General features: G+C 30.9%; 1 protein-coding gene across 1 annotated transcript in view; it reads left to right on the top strand.

Annotated features, from left to right (window-relative positions):
• egl (Egl_like_exo domain-containing protein) overlaps positions 1-14,731 on the top strand; it is a 64,085-nt gene extending 49,354 nt beyond the window's left edge. Inside the window, exons 3-10 of the mRNA XM_065514494.1 lie at positions 9,639-9,884; positions 9,961-11,465; positions 11,526-11,773; positions 11,844-12,038; positions 12,124-12,222; positions 12,284-12,533; positions 12,601-12,689; positions 13,810-14,731. Coding sequence (XP_065370566.1) covers positions 9,639-9,884; positions 9,961-11,465; positions 11,526-11,773; positions 11,844-12,038; positions 12,124-12,222; positions 12,284-12,533; positions 12,601-12,689; positions 13,810-14,029 — 2,852 coding nt within the window. The 3' untranslated portion in view covers positions 14,030-14,731. The remainder of the gene's footprint in view (positions 1-9,638; positions 9,885-9,960; positions 11,466-11,525; positions 11,774-11,843; positions 12,039-12,123; positions 12,223-12,283; positions 12,534-12,600; positions 12,690-13,809) is intronic.
• Positions 14,732-17,818: the final 3,087 nt, after the last annotated feature.

Below are 17,818 nucleotides of genomic sequence, written 5' to 3'. Positions count from 1 at the left end.
AGGGCCGCGAACAAGGTTCCTCAAAGTAGGACACTTCGGGTATATTACATTTTTAAAATGCTCCTATTTCTTCGATTGTGTTCCGATTTCAAAAAAATTACACACATAAAATCTTTTCATTGAGTGCTACAAAAGACCTAGTCGTAGCTATCAATTGTCTCTTATAGCTTAGGAGATATTCGCATTTGAAAGTTAAATTTTCAACAATTTTTCCCAATCTACTCCAGTTTTCTGATAACAGCGTTTCCAAATATTTTCCGATTTTCTCCAGTTTTCCTTCATTAGACTAACAACATACGTATGTGTCAAAAAGGAAAAGAACTGTTTAAAAATAATGACTAAGTCCAAAGTTATATGCATTTGAATTTAAAAAATTTTGAAAAGCCGATTTTTCGCTAATTTTTTGGGAAAAAATACCTTTTTTTCTTTTTAAGTTATCTCAAAAAATTTCTAAGAGGATGTATAAGGAATTTATACTTTCTAAAAGCTAAGTTTTCATAAAATATTTTAAATGAAAAAAAAATTAAAAATTTTTGTTACCGAGGGGACCAGGTCCACTCAAAAAACACCTATTTTTTTATGTAAAATTAAACTTTAGGGCAAAAATTCTCAAATTGCATTTTCGATATCAAAATATAATAACCGGTTTTAGATGGCCCAATATGCTTTTAATTATTTTGTAAAGGATTCCGATAACTCCGACCCTGGTATGAATATTATAGCAAAAAAACTAAAAATTTACATTTTTGGGAATTGCGGGATTGCTGATAATAAATTTCAAAATTCTTTTTTATTTTTCCATTTTAAATAGAAAATTTTACATAACTGTGAAATTTCATTAAAAACTATTCATAAATAAATATTTTATTTCAATTCGAAAAATTTGTATCTATGCAAAAATTCAATAAAAAATATTTTTTGTCATATTTTTCAATAAAGTATTCCATGAATTTTTAATTGTCAAACGTTATAAATATTTTTCAAAAATAGACAAATAGCTTGAACGAAATTATAATATATCGTATCATAAAATTTTTAATTCTATGTATAAATTTCAAAATAATCGAAAAAACCTTCTCCTGTAAAATTTGTGTTTTGTCGCTTACGATAATTTGGCGCTAAGGGCTCGATATATCCTTACTACTTACTCATGTTAAAGGTTATATACAAAATAAACTATTTAATACTATTATTCTTCGTAAACATATGAACATTTTTTAGTACATAAATAAAAATCCTCCACCACCCCTTAATTACATTTGCTCATGTTACCATCTATTTTTCAAAAATTTATTATCAGATTAAAAACATTTGTAGGCTCTTTCGACAACATTTGTAACTCATTGATTTTCAGTTTTAGTTTCATTGACGATGTCGTTGCCATTATATTGTATATTTTTCTTCATTTAAATACTTCATTTAAAACAATTTATTGTTGACTCCCATTTTCCAAAACTTGAAAAGTTTTTCACTTTGCAAACACTTGATTGAATGAGGGAAACACCAACCAAAGTTTATTTTTATTATTTTTTTGTTGTTTTAACATTAAACAATAATAAAAAAGTGGTGGTTATTCATACAATTGGGAAAGTTTTCTTTATATTTTGTCGCTTTAGAGTTTGGGTACTTAATTATTTATGAATAAATTAGTTTTTTATTAATAGTAAATAAGCATTTAAATTAAGTTTTTATTGTTTTCTTTACGAATTAATGTCTAGAATATAATGTGACACATGTTTGTTATTAATCCAAATACGAGTGTATTTTATATACATATTTTATAGTTGTACAATTGTATTGTTACAAAACTTACAACATACATATGTACATAATATTTCAAAATAAATTGAAAACAATACTGAAAATGTTCTTATCTGCAATTGAAACTTAAGTTTTATGTAGAAATAATTATTGAGTTTTAATACGAGATTAACAATTGAGTTGCAATTTGAAAAATTCTTTGATTGAAAAATATAAAGCAATTTTTAATTGATTTGTATAGTAAGATATAAAATGTTAAAGTGAGATAAGTACTGCACAGTGGTATGAGAAAAAAAAAACAGGGAAATAAATCTGTAACTTCTAAACCCATAGTCCGATTTGAATGAAGGGTTTAGAAGTTACAGATTTATTTCCCTCTTTTTTATTTCTCATACCACTGTGCATTGTCATAAAATACCCTACGCGTATTACGTTTTCTACAACTTCTCAGAACTTCTCATACTAAATTTACAATAAAAAATGGTTAGGGAATCGATCAATCGCTTATTCTGAAATCAGGCTTACCAGACTTAGGCATTTGGTTGAATTTTTTTTTTTCAAATGTGTTGGAGATTTAATGGGGATAAGTCAGGGATGGCAATGTTAATATGATCGTACTTTTTTTGATACTATTTCATATTGAAAAGTTCCATGGTACTCCAAGACTCATTTGATATCAAAAAATGTTCAGTATTTTGTGTATAAAGATTAATTTAAAAATTCCTATCGATTCCAGCAAAGACACATTAAGGGTCCTCATGTAAACGCTTATATGTCTCGCAAACTGTGCAATCTGTGCATTTTTACACTCTCGCAAATGAACTGTCAAAAAATGTATGGAAATTCGTTTGCACAACTCCGATAAGTTTGCGCGTCAATTTAGACTCGCAAACTTGAATTTATTGTGCATTTGATGAATCAGCTGCTTTTTTTTATTTTTATTTATAAGAAATAAAAATTGTGTGCATGTGAAAATTGTGTAACTTTGGAACAGAATGTTTGGATTAAATGGCATTGTATCTGAAAACATTAACCAACAGATAGAATATAAACAAAATCTTCCAAACTATGTATACCACCATTTGTTCCAAAGATTTAACTTTCATTCAACATTTTTCAAATTAAAATGTATGCAATTTGAACAAATTTGTTTAAAAGCTTTTGTTGAATTTATTTTTATTTGACATTTTTATCAAATATAAATTTTCTGTATAAACTTGCACAAAATTGAAAAGGTGAGTTCATGAAACACGTCGCGCAAATTTTGCACATTTGCACAAATGGGAAACTTAAGCGTTTAAATGAGTACCCTTATTATTTTCATATGAAACTAATGTGTCTAACAGTAAATTTATAAAATACAAATTAGTCATAGCTCTCATATAATGCAAATTTTAAATTAAAAAAAAAATATTTTTGCTCATGTACATAGTGTAGGGTTTTATATGGTCGGGCTTGACCGATTTTGACCCATTGTAGGTCCAACTTACTATGGTCTATATTAATGACTTAGTAATCCAGATATAGGTCAAAAATAGGTAAAAAATCGAGGTTGTACTGGATTTTTCCTCATATCTCAGCCATTTGTAGACCGATTTTGCTGATTTTAAATAGGAAACTTCTCGAAAGCATGTCTGACAGAATTATTGAAGATTTGGATCCCGAAGATATCTGGGGTCTTCAGAAAATTGATTTAAACAGACAGACGGACATGGCTTAATCGACTCCGCTATCTATAAGGATCCAGAATATATATACTTTATAGGGTCGGAAAATTATATTGTGGAAATTACAAACGGAATGACAAACTTATATATGTATATGTACCCTTCTCACGAAGGTGAAGGGTATAAAAAGAGTATGGTGAAATATAAAAATCACAAGTTCTAAAGAACTGGTTCATAGAAAATTCTATAGAATACTTTAGAATCACAACACTAGTTCCAATGCTGTCATTGAGGAATTTAAAATGGTTCTGATTGCACCCGTTCTAGAACTAGTTATTTTAAAATAAGTTCTAAAAATTTTCCTGGGCGGGATTAATTTCTTAGTATTTAATTCATATTTCATTACCTGTCCAGAGGGAGGAGAAACGAAACTAATTAGTCCCGTAATAGGTTCCTCAGGGATAGTGACCTGTCAATTTAATATGCTAAAGTCCTAGAAAGGGGTAAATTTACCATTTTGGCATTTTTTGACATAACTACTCAAAAGCTCTGGCTCCATTTTTAAAATTGATCACTAAATTATATTAACTTTTTTAAAAATTTCTTTGAATTGTCATATTTGGACAAGTGACAAGCAATTGACACAAATTTCCCATAGATATATATGTTCTGATTTAGCCAAAAATCACATTTACAAAAATGTTTGAGTATTAATTCTTCTTCATAAATAATACATCATAAGTATTAAGCAAAGAAAATGTAACATTAAATATATACTTAAGCCTAAGTGCACCTAAATATTAGACAAACCCTTCACTAGTAATTTCGAAAATCTCATATCCACCACTATTCGTTCTCTTTTACATAATTTTGACTTAATTTGTTTACAATAGCAACTTATTCAAATATATTTTATGCAGACAAACATTTTTCTCATAATTATGTATTTTTGTTTTTGAGATTTTTTACTTGTTAGCGCTGCTGTAAATATGTTAGTAAATATAAATTGAATTAATTTTCGTAAAAAAATGTGTTATAACATCAACCTCTCAACCCATCAAAATTAATAATCATAATTACAACAATAATAATAACAAACAATGATAATTACATTAATAACGATTGTAATAATGATGGTATTATGATTATGAGTTTGACTATGATTATGAGTAGATGTTTGTCGTATGAGCATGCAACGTCAACATTATATGTATTTATGAATTTATGAATTTATGTCAACGTCACTTGTTTTAACTCAAGACAACAGCGGCAAAAACAGCAACTACTGCTGCTGCTGCGGCATCAACTACTGCTGTCACATTTACACTATACAGTGACTGACAGAAATTGATTGCTTTTGAACATTTAGGCATATGGGATAAGTTTCTTTCTTTTTTCTATATCAACTCTATTATTTACTTATTTGTAGTGCAGAGTAATAACATGTCATTACGAAGTTTTTGTTAGGCTTATCATGATATTTTGTTACAAATGTTGGAATTTGACGGTCTTTAATATAAAACAAGTAAGAGATCTATATTCGGCAGTGCCGAATCTTATATACCCTTCACCAAATTATACTTCAAAATACAAATTTTAAATATTTTTAGGTAAACAAAATAATTTTTTTTTCCAAAGTTTTTTTTTTCATTTTTTGGAAAAAAAATTTCGAATTGTTAATTTAAATTTTTTTGTTTTTTAAATTTTAAAAAAATTGTTTGGTGAAAAAAAAGTTCGGGTTATAAAATTGTTTTTTCAATTTTCACCCATTGTAGTAGGTCCAACTTACTATGGTCTTATATACATACGTCGTTGCAAAGGTCTTTGAAATATCTATCATTAGATATCCATATTGTCTATATTAATGACTTAGTAATCCAGATATAGGTAATAATAGTTCAAAAATCGAGGTTGTCCTGGTTTTTTCCTCATATCTCAGCCATTTGTAGACCGATTTTGCTGATTTTAAATAGGAAACTTCTCGAAAGCATGTCTGACAGAATTATTGAAGATTTGGATCCCGAAGATATCTGGGGTCTTCAGAAAATTGATTTCAACAGACAGACGAACAGACAGACATGGCTTAATCGACTCCGCTATCTATAAGGATCCAGAATATATATACTTTATAGGGTCGGAAAATTATGTTGTGAAAACTACAAACGGAATGACAAACTTATATATACCCTTCTCACGAAGGTGAAGGGTATAAAAATTCAAATTTACCACAACGGAATAAACTCCAAACTGTATTGCTCTTCACTGTACATAGCAATAATACATTATAAGGTATACGCATAGTTCAAAATTATACTTGATGGTAGGATGATGATGACTATATAATGTCACATCAAATCGTATTAATACGATACATACGATGCACATACTATATCTAAAGAAAATAACATTAGCAACAATGACATGTCTTAACGTAGAATATAAGTAAGTATGTTAATAATGTTGACAATAATGACAAGAAAATGAATTCACAATTTAAAGGATTTGACTCTAGATCTTTCTGTCATGTTGTTGTTGTTGTTTAATCAATTTTTTTTCTCTTCATAACATGTTAAATACACACTTCAAATTTCATTTAGCTGAGATTTAAGCTTAAAATGCGGTTTAATTGTTTTTCTTTTTTTGTTTCATTCATTTTTATTGTCATCAGCAAAATGAGTTGCTTTAATACTTAGACGTTTTTGTTTATACATTCATTCATATACAGTTTTATTTTACAATGAATGCTTCTACGAATGAATGTATCTGGATGAATGTTTGTTTGTCATTTCTGCCTATTTTGCATTTTTACTTAATAATAATCATGAGTGTGTGGCGTTTTTTTGGCTCAAATGATGTCATTTCCATATTTATGCAAGACATTTTTTTACAGTGTTTTTTTTTTTACTATTTTTTACAGTGGCTTCGTTCGAAGTAATTTTTTGTGGGAATACTCTACATATCGTGCTTAATAGGACGTTAAACTTATATTAAGTGTACTAAGTGCATTTAATATATTTTGTATTTAAGTTTTAGCAATGGCGAATTATAGAAGTCAGACAAGATTCCTGTGGCGATTTTTATATACCCATCACCAATATAATACTGTGACCGATTTTTATGCATTTTGTATAAAAACATTTTTCTGGTTCACCCAATTTGGTAATTTTTTTACGAAAAAAGTACTTATATTTTTTTTAGTTATTCGACAATTTAAAAAAGGTTAATATCTGAAAGGAAAAAAACATTTTTACCAAAAGCTTCCAAATTTGATATATTTAAAAAAAAAATAATAAAACCTGTTTTGATATGTTCTGAATTATTTTGCATAGGGAATTTTTCGCCCCGCATTGGTATGGTAAATACTGCCAAAAATCTTGAATTTTTTTTTTTTTAAATTTTGGGATTTTTCAATGACACATCTCTTTTTACCAGTATAGCATTTTAAACTAAAAATTCTATATAACTGTAATATTTCATTGAAAAACTTTTATAAATAAATATTTGATCGCATTATATTGGGTGTTATTATTTGTTTTTAATAACTTGTGTGTCATTTTGAAGGGTACATATCTGTCATTTATTCTCACTTAGTTATTAGAACAACAACGTTTTTTTTGCTTCGAAAATGTCAAATGCGGGAAGTTTTGCTTTATATAATTGGAAAATAAGTGCCGCTGAAGCACACCGATTACTCACCGAAGCTTATGGTGAATGTGTTTCATTGGTTTTAAAGTTCGATTCAGAAGTAGTGATTTTGACACGGAAGAAAAATTCGCCCACCCAGCCAAAAGTGTTTGAAGACCAACAATTGGAGACATACTCCATAAAGGTTGTTGTCAATCTCAACAAATGCTTGCAAAATCGTTTTTGCACCGAATCATTACTAGCGATGAAAATTGGATCCATTACGATTACCCGAACCATCCGAATCGACACCAAAGCCGAATATTAATGGTGCTAAGGTAATGCTCTTTATTTGGTGGGGCCAAAATTATGAGCTGCTATTATGAGCTACTGAAATCTGGCCAGACCATCACAGGGAACCTGATGTTTTGTCTGGCCCGCCTTATAGTTCAGACCTTGCCCCGTCCGACTACTATTTGTTTCGATCGATGCAAAACGCTGTCTCTGTGATACGCTTCATTTCATAACAGAGTATCCGAATTGAAAAAAATCCGCATTTTTAAGTCATATACACAAAAATTTACACAAAAATTCAACCGAAAGTATTTTTGATTTTTGCAAAAAGTCGTCCATAATATGTTTTAATTATTTAAGATTTTATACATTTTTGAAAAGAAGACACTTAGATATATGAGATTATCAGTGCAAAAGTGGTGTAACCCCAAATTATTTATTTAGAGGTATATTCAACATATACCATTTTTGCTATATTTCTTTGTTATACTTATTATGCTCTGTGGAATGGTATGTTCCATAGAGAAGTATACATAGAGACGAGACACTCCGGTTTGTCAAACGAAAATACAACAAATCATATGTTTGATACAACAACAAAATACATATTTTGTTGTTGCAAGAGTTAGGTTTTGACAATTACGACTCGTCTCTATGTTACCCTATGGTTTGCTCGGTTCAGAAATTTTTCAGCTCCATCTGCTTTTGATACCAAAAGGTATTGTAAGGACTGTATATGACACCAGAACAGCTACCAGAAAACATTGTGAGTTACACCACTTTTGCGCTTTGCCACTGGTGGTAGCAAAGGTGATTTCAGGCAAATTGGAGTGAATTCTTTAATTTTTTATATATGGAGTTTGACATTAACACAACATTTTCAAACTCAATACATGTATACAATTAGTGAATTCGCCTTTGCTCAACTGTAAAAATTGACCTGAATTTAATTCATCTTGAAATCTAAAACAAATCGTCTTTGGAAAATGTCCGAGTAAAAAATCAACCTTTATGAAAATTATGGATATTACATTTTTTTTTTAATTCTCTCTCTAAGTGTTTGAAGATGAGAACTTCATTAAAATTTTGGTTTTTAAATATCTACACTAAAATTTACAAGTTAAATAATAGAATACATTCCTTATGGGAATGGAACTGACACAGAATTAATTAAAGGTGTAAATTGATAGATTGAAGCATTGAACGAATTTCTTCTATTTTGGATATTAACCAGGGGCCAAATTACCGCATTCGTGTTCGGCTCATATCGAAAAATGAATTCGATATCGAAATTATGATAAAATGCGCTAACTTTTTGCTCGATATCGATGCCATAATCTCAAATAAGAAAATTACGATAAATTTTATTCGATATCGAATGCGGTAATTCGGAACCAGGTCTAAATTCATTGATTAGTTGTCAACGTTTTGCCACAATTGTAGAAATTAAGTGATATGTCCACTGTTCACATCCCACGGAAGTAGTGCATTTAAAACAATTTAACGATGCCCAATTCGCAACTGATGAATCTGTTCCATTAAAATGTATTTATGATAACTCATTAAACCATCGCTATTCCTCATGGGTTAAAGTTTTAGTTTCATTCGTTGTTGTTTTTTTTTTGTCTTTTTTGTTCTCCACTTGCATTAAATATTTTATTGATTTGTTTTGTTCTATTGTTGCAAGTTCTTCGTTACTCATGTTGCTAGTACAAATGTAGTTGGTTGTGTTTGTTAGATTTAAACAATGGTTTTTTTGTTGTTTTTGTTTTCATAACGAATTTCCGTTTGTGAATAAATAAATTGAAAATATTTATGTATTAATTTTTGTATTTTTCCTCTTCATGCTCGTAGATGCACTACTTTGTGCAACAGCAAGTTGCAATTCTTTTTGCTTTCGGTCTTTGTGTTTGAAAATGGGTTTTAATTAAAAACTGTGAATAAATCTTTGTTACATTTAAGTACGAGGTGCCGGAGAGGAATTGTAATGCAACTGAATTGCAAGTCTAAAAATTAATTCCATTGCCAGCCTCGCTTACATACAGGCATACAGACATATTTCTTAATCACATTTTGTAGAAGATGTTACTTTATGGTTGTTTCAGTTATTTAGCTTTTAACAAAATTGAAATACTTACATACATACATACATACTTACTACATACATTTGCTTTTATTACTCATGTACATGCCTCGTGGTTGTATGTTGCACATAAAACCGAATATTATATGATACATTCTAGATACTTTTTTTTGCAACTTTTTCAATGTCTTGTTTTTTGCTTGTTGCAGGTTTGAAGAAGTTCTTGGCTCAATATCCTTCCATTTTTCTTGTGGACGGCGATTACGTGCAAGTGAATTGTTATCAACATTCCAGTTCGGATGATGGCAGCTATGGTGGCAGACGTGATTACATTAAAGAGGCTAAAGACTATTTTAAAAATAAATTATTGCAATACGGCGTTAGTGTAGAGGTGCCGGTGCGCAGTCTATTGGGTCATAGATCACAAGCATCACCACAAGTGAGACATATATCAGGTGAGTTTGCTATTGCAGTCTATTTTGCAATTGGAATTTTATTAATTTCATGTTGAACTTTTTCACCTTCTACCAGGCCAACACATTAAAGAGTTTACGGAATTCTTGTCGAAACATACGGATACTTTCAATGTGGTGGACGATCATGTGGTTTTGGTGGGTTGCGAAGGCATGGAAGAATTGCCGGCCCGAGAACGTTTGCATTTGCCGCAAACCAATATCGATACACGCGGCACTCAACAAATGTTGGATTTCTTTGCTCAGTGCATAGAGTTGAAGGGACCAATGACGGTGGATCAGCTTTTCCATTTGGTAACCACTAAATTCCCCCAGGAACAGTGGTTGAGAATGTTTAAGACACCCAGCGATTTGATGACATTCTTGCGTTTGTTTTCCGATTGCTTTCACATACAAGCCAATCTAGTCACGCTTCTACAAAAACCCAAACTTAGTGATTCACACATACAACAGTCTCAAGCGAAATCCCGAGAGCAATACAATGCAATGAATAATAATCGCAATAATGCTCAGCCAATTGTTCCAGCTGTTGAGAAAGCGACGCAGCCACAGCCGCAAACGACACCCCAGCAGGTGAGTGCTGTGCAACAACGTTTGCTGTCGCCTGCTTTGCGCTACAACAACAATAGTTCTCAACAAAATGCCAACATGAGTAACAACAACAATAGCATTGCTTCGCCCAATTTCAAACTAAATGCTCCCGTTTCCTCGCATGTCTCGGGCAACGGCGACCTGTCACAAACACGTTCGGAACCGAATTCTGGTTTCGACAGCTACATCCCCATATCTGAAATGAAATTGGAAAATCTTTGCGAACGCAACTATCCCACTCCCAATCAATGCTCTTCATATGGCGGCCACAACAATTCACAACAACAACAGCAGCAGCAAGCGGGAACTAATCACAATCAAAATCCGCCCGCTATAACTTTGCCACCCCAACCGCCCACAGAGCGTCTAAATAGTGCCAATCAAACCTTAAAGCAGCGTATCAACAACTTGGTCATACGCACTTTAGCCGAAAACTACGAGAAAGACAAGCAATCTTTAGCCAATCAACAGGCTGGTTCTGTTGGCTACAATCCCCAAAACTCACCCCACAACAGTCCAAGTCACAATGCCAATTCTGTCGGCCATAACTCATCCAACAACTCTCCATACACAAATACTCCTAGTCATAATTATTTCGTTGGCGATACTTGGAAGATTAAGGTTCTCCAGAATACCAGTGTCATTGCCAACATTAAACAATCGCTGTTTGTCACGGAAGCCATGCTGAAGTTTGCCCAGCAAAATCCCAATCAATCGATTGTCATATCGCTGGATTGCGAGGGCATCAATTTGGGTGTCAAGGGTGAGATTACATTGATCGAGATTGGAACCACACGCGGCGAAGCATTTATATTCGATGTGCGCTCTTGTCCCGAAATGATTAACGATGGCGGTTTGAAGGCTTTACTGGAACATGATAATGTGATAAAGGTGGTGCACGATTGTCGCAATGATGCGGCGAATTTGTATCTACAATTTGGCATACTATTGCGAAATGTTTTCGATACACAGGTGAGTTTGAAGAACCTGTTAATGGGTATTGATAGTTAATTTAATATTTTTTCTCCCCAGGCTGCCCATGCTATTGTACAATATCAGGAAAATGGCAAGCAAGTGTACAAGGCAAAATACATTTCATTGAATTCGTTGTGTGAACAATACAATGCCCCCATCAATCCCATCAAGGAGCAGTTAAAACAAATCTATCGACGTGATCAAAAGTATTGGGCCAAACGTCCCTTATCACGAGAAATGTTGCTCTATGCTGCCGGAGATGTATTAGTCTTAATCAATGATCAATTATATGGCAACTTAACAAGGTATGTTAATAATTCTTCGTACTGCTGAATTTGTGAATGTGAAAATAAAATTTATTTTTCTTCTTTGCAGACAAATCAAACCAGAAAATTTACTATTATTTTCTGAACTTTGTACCGAACAAATTTTAATGCATATCAAACCAAATGAAGTTAAAATACGCAAAAAGCAACGTAAAATAAGTACTGAAGTATCGGATCTCAAAAATAAATTGGCCCAAACAAATAAAAGTATTGTATTGTCCAATAGGGAAATACGTTTATTAAGGTAAAATATTTTCATACAACACTTGAAATACATACATATTTATACACAAACAATATCTTTTTGCATTTATTATTAATTCATAAAGATATATGGACTTGACGGAAGACGAAAAGGAACGTTTGAAGGGCTACTATAAAGTAGCTAAGAAACTAGAGAAAATGGAATCTTCAGGCCAGCAAAACAAGTGCGTTTTATCTATAACCAATTAAAAATTCATTCATAACATTTTATTTTAACACCAACAGAGATCAAAGTGACTCCGAAGATGAGCAGGAGGTCAATGAAAACGATAATTTCCCCAGTTTGGATTCAGTGCCATCGGACAACTCATTGACTGGCACCTTTTCGCCACGTTTCAGCTCGGAACCACCCAGTTTAACTGAATCCATGCAAATGATGGACGAAATCATATCGAATCAATCAATGGATCGTATGGCTAAAATTGATAAATTGGAAGCAATTCTATCGGCTGTTACTTTATTGCCCAATGATCAAGTAGGAGTGTTTTTTTTGGCATTTCTTTTATAAAGTTTTCTATTAATTGATTTTATTATTTTTACAGATTATTACATCCAATTCTATGCAGGATCAATTGGGTACCACAATTGCTACTACGGATAATTTACAAATCGTGCGAGAAAAAACGAAAAAGTAAGTTTCTAAAAACAAATACTTTCAAATTCGATGGGGAAATGAATCTAGAATTAGTATGTCTATAGGTAATTTTGAGGAAGCGATAGGTTTCATATGTCACTAGGAAATGTTGAGCCAGCGATAGATTTCCTATGTCAATTGGACATGTTGAGCCAGCGATAGAGATCTTATATCAATAGGCCATGTTAAGCCAGCGATATATTTCTTATATCAATAGCAAATGTTGAGCCAGTGATAGATTTCTTATATCAATAGGAAATGTTGAGCCAGCGATAGATTTCATATGTCTATAGGATATGTTTAGCCAGCGACAGATTTCCTGTGTCTATAGGATATGTTTAGCCAGCGATAGATTTCTTTTATCAATAGGAAATGTTGAGCCAGCGATAGATTTCTTATATCAATAGGAAATGTTGAGCCAGCTATAGATTTTCTATATCAATAGGAAATGTTGAGCCAGCGATAGATTTCCTATAGCAATAGGAAATGTTGAGCCAGCGATAGATTTCATATGTCTATAGGATATGTTTAGCCAGCGATAGATTTCCTATAGCAATAGGAAATGTTGAGCCAGCGATAGATTTCATATGTCTATTAGATATGTTTAGCCATCGACAGATTTACTGTGTCAATAGGAAATGTTGAGCCATCCATAGGTTTCAAATGTCTATAGGATATGTTTAGCCAGCGATAGATTTCTTTTATCAATAGGAAATGTTAAGCCAGCGATAGATTTCTTATATCAATAGGTAATGTTGAGCCAGATATAGATTTCTTATATCAATAGGAAATATTGAGCCAGCGATAGATTTCCTATACCAATAGAAAATGTTGAGCCAGCGATGGATTTCCTAAAGCAATAGGAAATGTTGAGTCAGCGATAGATTTCTTATATCAATAGCAAATGTTGAGCCAGCGATAGATTTCCTGTGCCAATAGGAAATGTTGAGCCATCCATATTTTTCAAATGTCTATAGGATATGTTTAGCCCGCGATAGATTTCTTTTATCAATAGAAAATGTTGAGCCAGCTATAGATTTCTAACACAATTTTTTAGATAGAGAAACATACATAAATACAAGTAAATTTTCATAAATTTTTCGTTATGAATTTTCAGCATGAAAAACTGTAACTGCCATGGTGAGGCAAGAAGTACTACACCCACCAGCAACACTCGTGCGGTTAATTCCGATAAGGGTCAGGTGAAAATGAATGATGCAGCATCACAAACTTTAAGTACTGGAGACATTGTTATAACAAAAATTATATTTGAAGATGAACATGATAAGGCCAAAGAAAAAGTGTTGACTTCATCGCCAAAACGTAATAATTCATAAAATAACAAAAAAAAAGTGAAAAAGTGAAACTTAAATAAAAAAAAAATTGAAAAAAAGAAAACTCACAAAAAAATAAATAAAAAAAAACAAAAATTGAACACATTAATGATTCCTAAATATTGAAAATAGAAAGAAATATTTTATTTCATACATATTTTTAATTAAACATTTATTTTGATATCCCTTTATTTACTTTCAATTTATTTGTATTATTTTCCACAGGAAATTAAAAAAGAAAACTTCAAAATTTATTAATCAAGCAATATTAAATAAATTATGTGCCTAAATGTTGAACATTTATTGCTAAAAAAAAAACAAATATTAACAACAAATTAAACCAATTCTTAATATTTTCTTAATAAATCAAAGTTATAAATTTATTACAATATTCCTTGATTTTATATTAAATGTTATTTTTATTAATGAAAAAAATATATTAAAATTATAATTACATACTAATTTTTTGGCTTTAAAAAATTAAATTTTTTATTTTTTATTGTAATTGTTTTAATTTTTTTTATAAACAACTCTAAAAGGTAAATTCTATTATTGTAGAGAATTATAATTAAAATTATTAAACAAAAAGTAACTAAAATAAAATTTATTATTATTATCAATTATTCAGTTAATTATTATTAAATATAAAAATAAAACTAAACAAAATTATTATAATAAAAATCTTAAATAAAACAAAAACAAAAACCAATACTAATTTGATATAAAAACATTTGAATTCCTATGAAAATAGTTTCGATTTTGAAAATTAAGCTAAAAAAAATAACTTTTAATGAAGAAATGTATAGACTCGCTTACAAAATATTTTATTAATTAACATTATTTTTATTCTTTTTAAGTAAAGATTTTATCAATAATGAATTAATTAATTTTCTCAATTTATAAATATTGGCAGACATATATACAAATATATATGTACAAAATTCATATGTTTAAATATTATACGAATTAATAAGAAATGCATGTCACAAATGCCAACCAACGCACTTGTATGTATTAACAAACACTAAGACGTTTAAATATTTATATTTAAACAAACTTCAGAAGATGTATGTATATTATAAATTGGCGAGTTTTTTTCTACAATTGCGTTGTAAAATTTTGCAATCATTTGAATGAAATTTTAATTGTGAGATTAAAAATTCGTTTAAATTTAATATTAATTATATACATTTTAAATAAAGACATTTTCTTTTCCCCTTTAAAAATTCGAGATATTTCATTATTCAATATTATGAAGTGGAATTATTTGTTTGTTTGTTTGTATGAACAACAGGCCTTAGAATCATATGTTGGTATGCTTTTTAATTAGTATTTTTTTTTAACTGAAGAAGATTTAAATATACTTTACTCTGATCAAATTAATAAAAATATGTAAAATCAAGAGTTCCACGAACTCTTGAAATACGAGCACCAATAAAAAATTGTTCCTTCTAATTTGCTAAACAAAATACAAAAATCTCATATTATTGCAATCACTAAAATGTGGAATTACTCCAATTTTTGGAATACATATTGTATTTTGATATATTCTTGAAATCATCTAAGATAAAGGGTATTTCATTGAGCACTTTCTATCTTTAAATTTAAATAAAACAAAGTGTGTGTGATATATCATCCACATTATGTATTCGTTTGAAAGGCTAATCGATGCCATTATGTATAGAATATAACATTACTGGGTGGTACACACCCGAAATGTCAAATTTTCCATGACTCTAATTTAGCCGATGTTCTGGGTTATGTTGGTTTTGACGGCCGCTGTGGCTTATTCGCATAGACCTACGACTTAAGAAAATCCCACAAGAAAAATTCTAACGGGTTCAAATCGCACGATATCGGTGGGCAGGGTGGTTACTGCGTAACTCAATCCGAAAACGAAAATGTTCGAAAATGCGTGCTAAATAGATTGTAATTCGAAAATATTTCCTTTCGAATCGAATTATTGAGTGTTCAGTTTCAGAGTATCCAACCAGTTCACATCACCTCCACGGGAGATGACCATGCCCTCAAATTGCTCGTGCATTCTCCAATAGATGCTCTTGGATCTACTGTGGTTTATTTAACGTACCCATTCATCCAGAAATGGGCCCTATCGCTGAACATTATTTTTTTAATAAAAATTAGCGGAACGTTACCCGAACAGAACCCCCATTTTTACAAAAAGCTATATTCGTCCATGCTGATTTGGCAAAACAATATGAATAAATGACAGCCAATTCAGATGTAGCATTAACAATATGACCGCTATCAACTGTCAACGTTTGGAAGACCCATTATTCGGCCAAAAACTGAACTTAGCGACAACTGTATCAGTCGGAAACTCTTTACCAAGGAAGAACTTTCTGCGATTGCGGAACTGTTGCAATAACAACGTAGTGTTCATTTTATATATTTTACACTACAACCATAATTTTCAGGGTATTTACTTCGTTTGATACAATATTCTCACAATACAAACTAATCACACTCGCTTGACGTCGGATTTAATATGTCCTGGATATCACTGTCATAGCTGAAATTGTAAAACATAGACAATAACTAGATAGGTAACTGAGAGCCAAAAACCTAAGTCTGTTGTCTAAAACCTAATTCATGAGAATGTATTGCATGTATTTTGTTTTTGTATGTGTGAAAATTGATTAATTTTTACTCTCTCCTTCCGTTCTATGCGTTTATTCTATGTTGTAAAATATTATGGTAAAATAATTTGACAATGTCAGGAAAATACAATAATATTCTTTTTCAATGAAAAAAATTTGACAAAATTACTCTCTTTTCAAACATATGGGTGATTCAATAACAAAATAGATGGCAATACATTCTCATGAATTAGGTTTTTCGGATAATTCGTAGTTTTTTTTTTTGTTAAACATGGCTTTCGATTGTAGGGGATTTTTCATGTTCTGCTTTTGAATTGTTAGTTGTCAAAAATTATTATTAAAATTAGCATGGCACAACTGGATGAGTGTAAACGTTCTTTGAAACAAACGGAGTTCGAAGCAATTGTGATGTAAATAGGAAATGTTGAGCCAGCGACAGATTACCTATATCAATAGGAAATGTTGAGCCAGCGATAGATTTCCTATAGCAATAGGAAATGTTGAGCCAGCGATAGATTGCATATGTCTATAGGATATGTTTAGCCAGCGACAGATTTCCTGTGTCAATAGGAAATGTTGAGCCATCCATAGGTTTCAAATGTCTATAGTATATGTTTAGCCAGCGATAGATTTCTTTTATCAATAGGAAATGTTAAGCCAGCGATAGATTTCTTATATCAATAGGAAATGTTGAGCCAGCGATAGATTTCCTGTGCCAATAGGAAATGTTGAGCCAGGGATGGATTTCCTATAGCAATAGGAAATGTTGAGTCAGCGATAGATTTCTTATATCAATAGGAAATGTTGAGTCAGCGATAGATATCCTGTGCCAATAGGAAATGTTGAGCCATCCATATTTTTCAAATGTCTATAGGATATGTAAATAGGCTTAATATTATTCGAATAATAAAATACTTGAAAATACATGAAGTGAGGATTTAATATTTTAAAATAAAACATTTACACAAAATAATTTTGTTCAACCTTTAAAAAGTGTATAAGGCAAAAATAATAATTGGTAAAGCCATAAAAAGGAAAAAAATATACTGTCCGATTTTCGAAGTCGTATGAAAAGTGAGTTTAAAGAATATATGTGAAAAGCCATTTGAAAGAATTTTATAATACAACACTACAAACAAATTTCATTTTAAAAAATGCGGCCCCAAATTTT

Source organism: Calliphora vicina, chromosome 5, assembly GCF_958450345.1.
Source record: "Calliphora vicina chromosome 5, idCalVici1.1, whole genome shotgun sequence".
In the NCBI taxonomy this organism is placed as follows: Eukaryota; Metazoa; Arthropoda; class Insecta; order Diptera; family Calliphoridae; genus Calliphora; species Calliphora vicina.
Note: the sequence above shows the minus strand (reverse complement) of the source record. Positions and strands in the feature narration are given on the sequence as shown.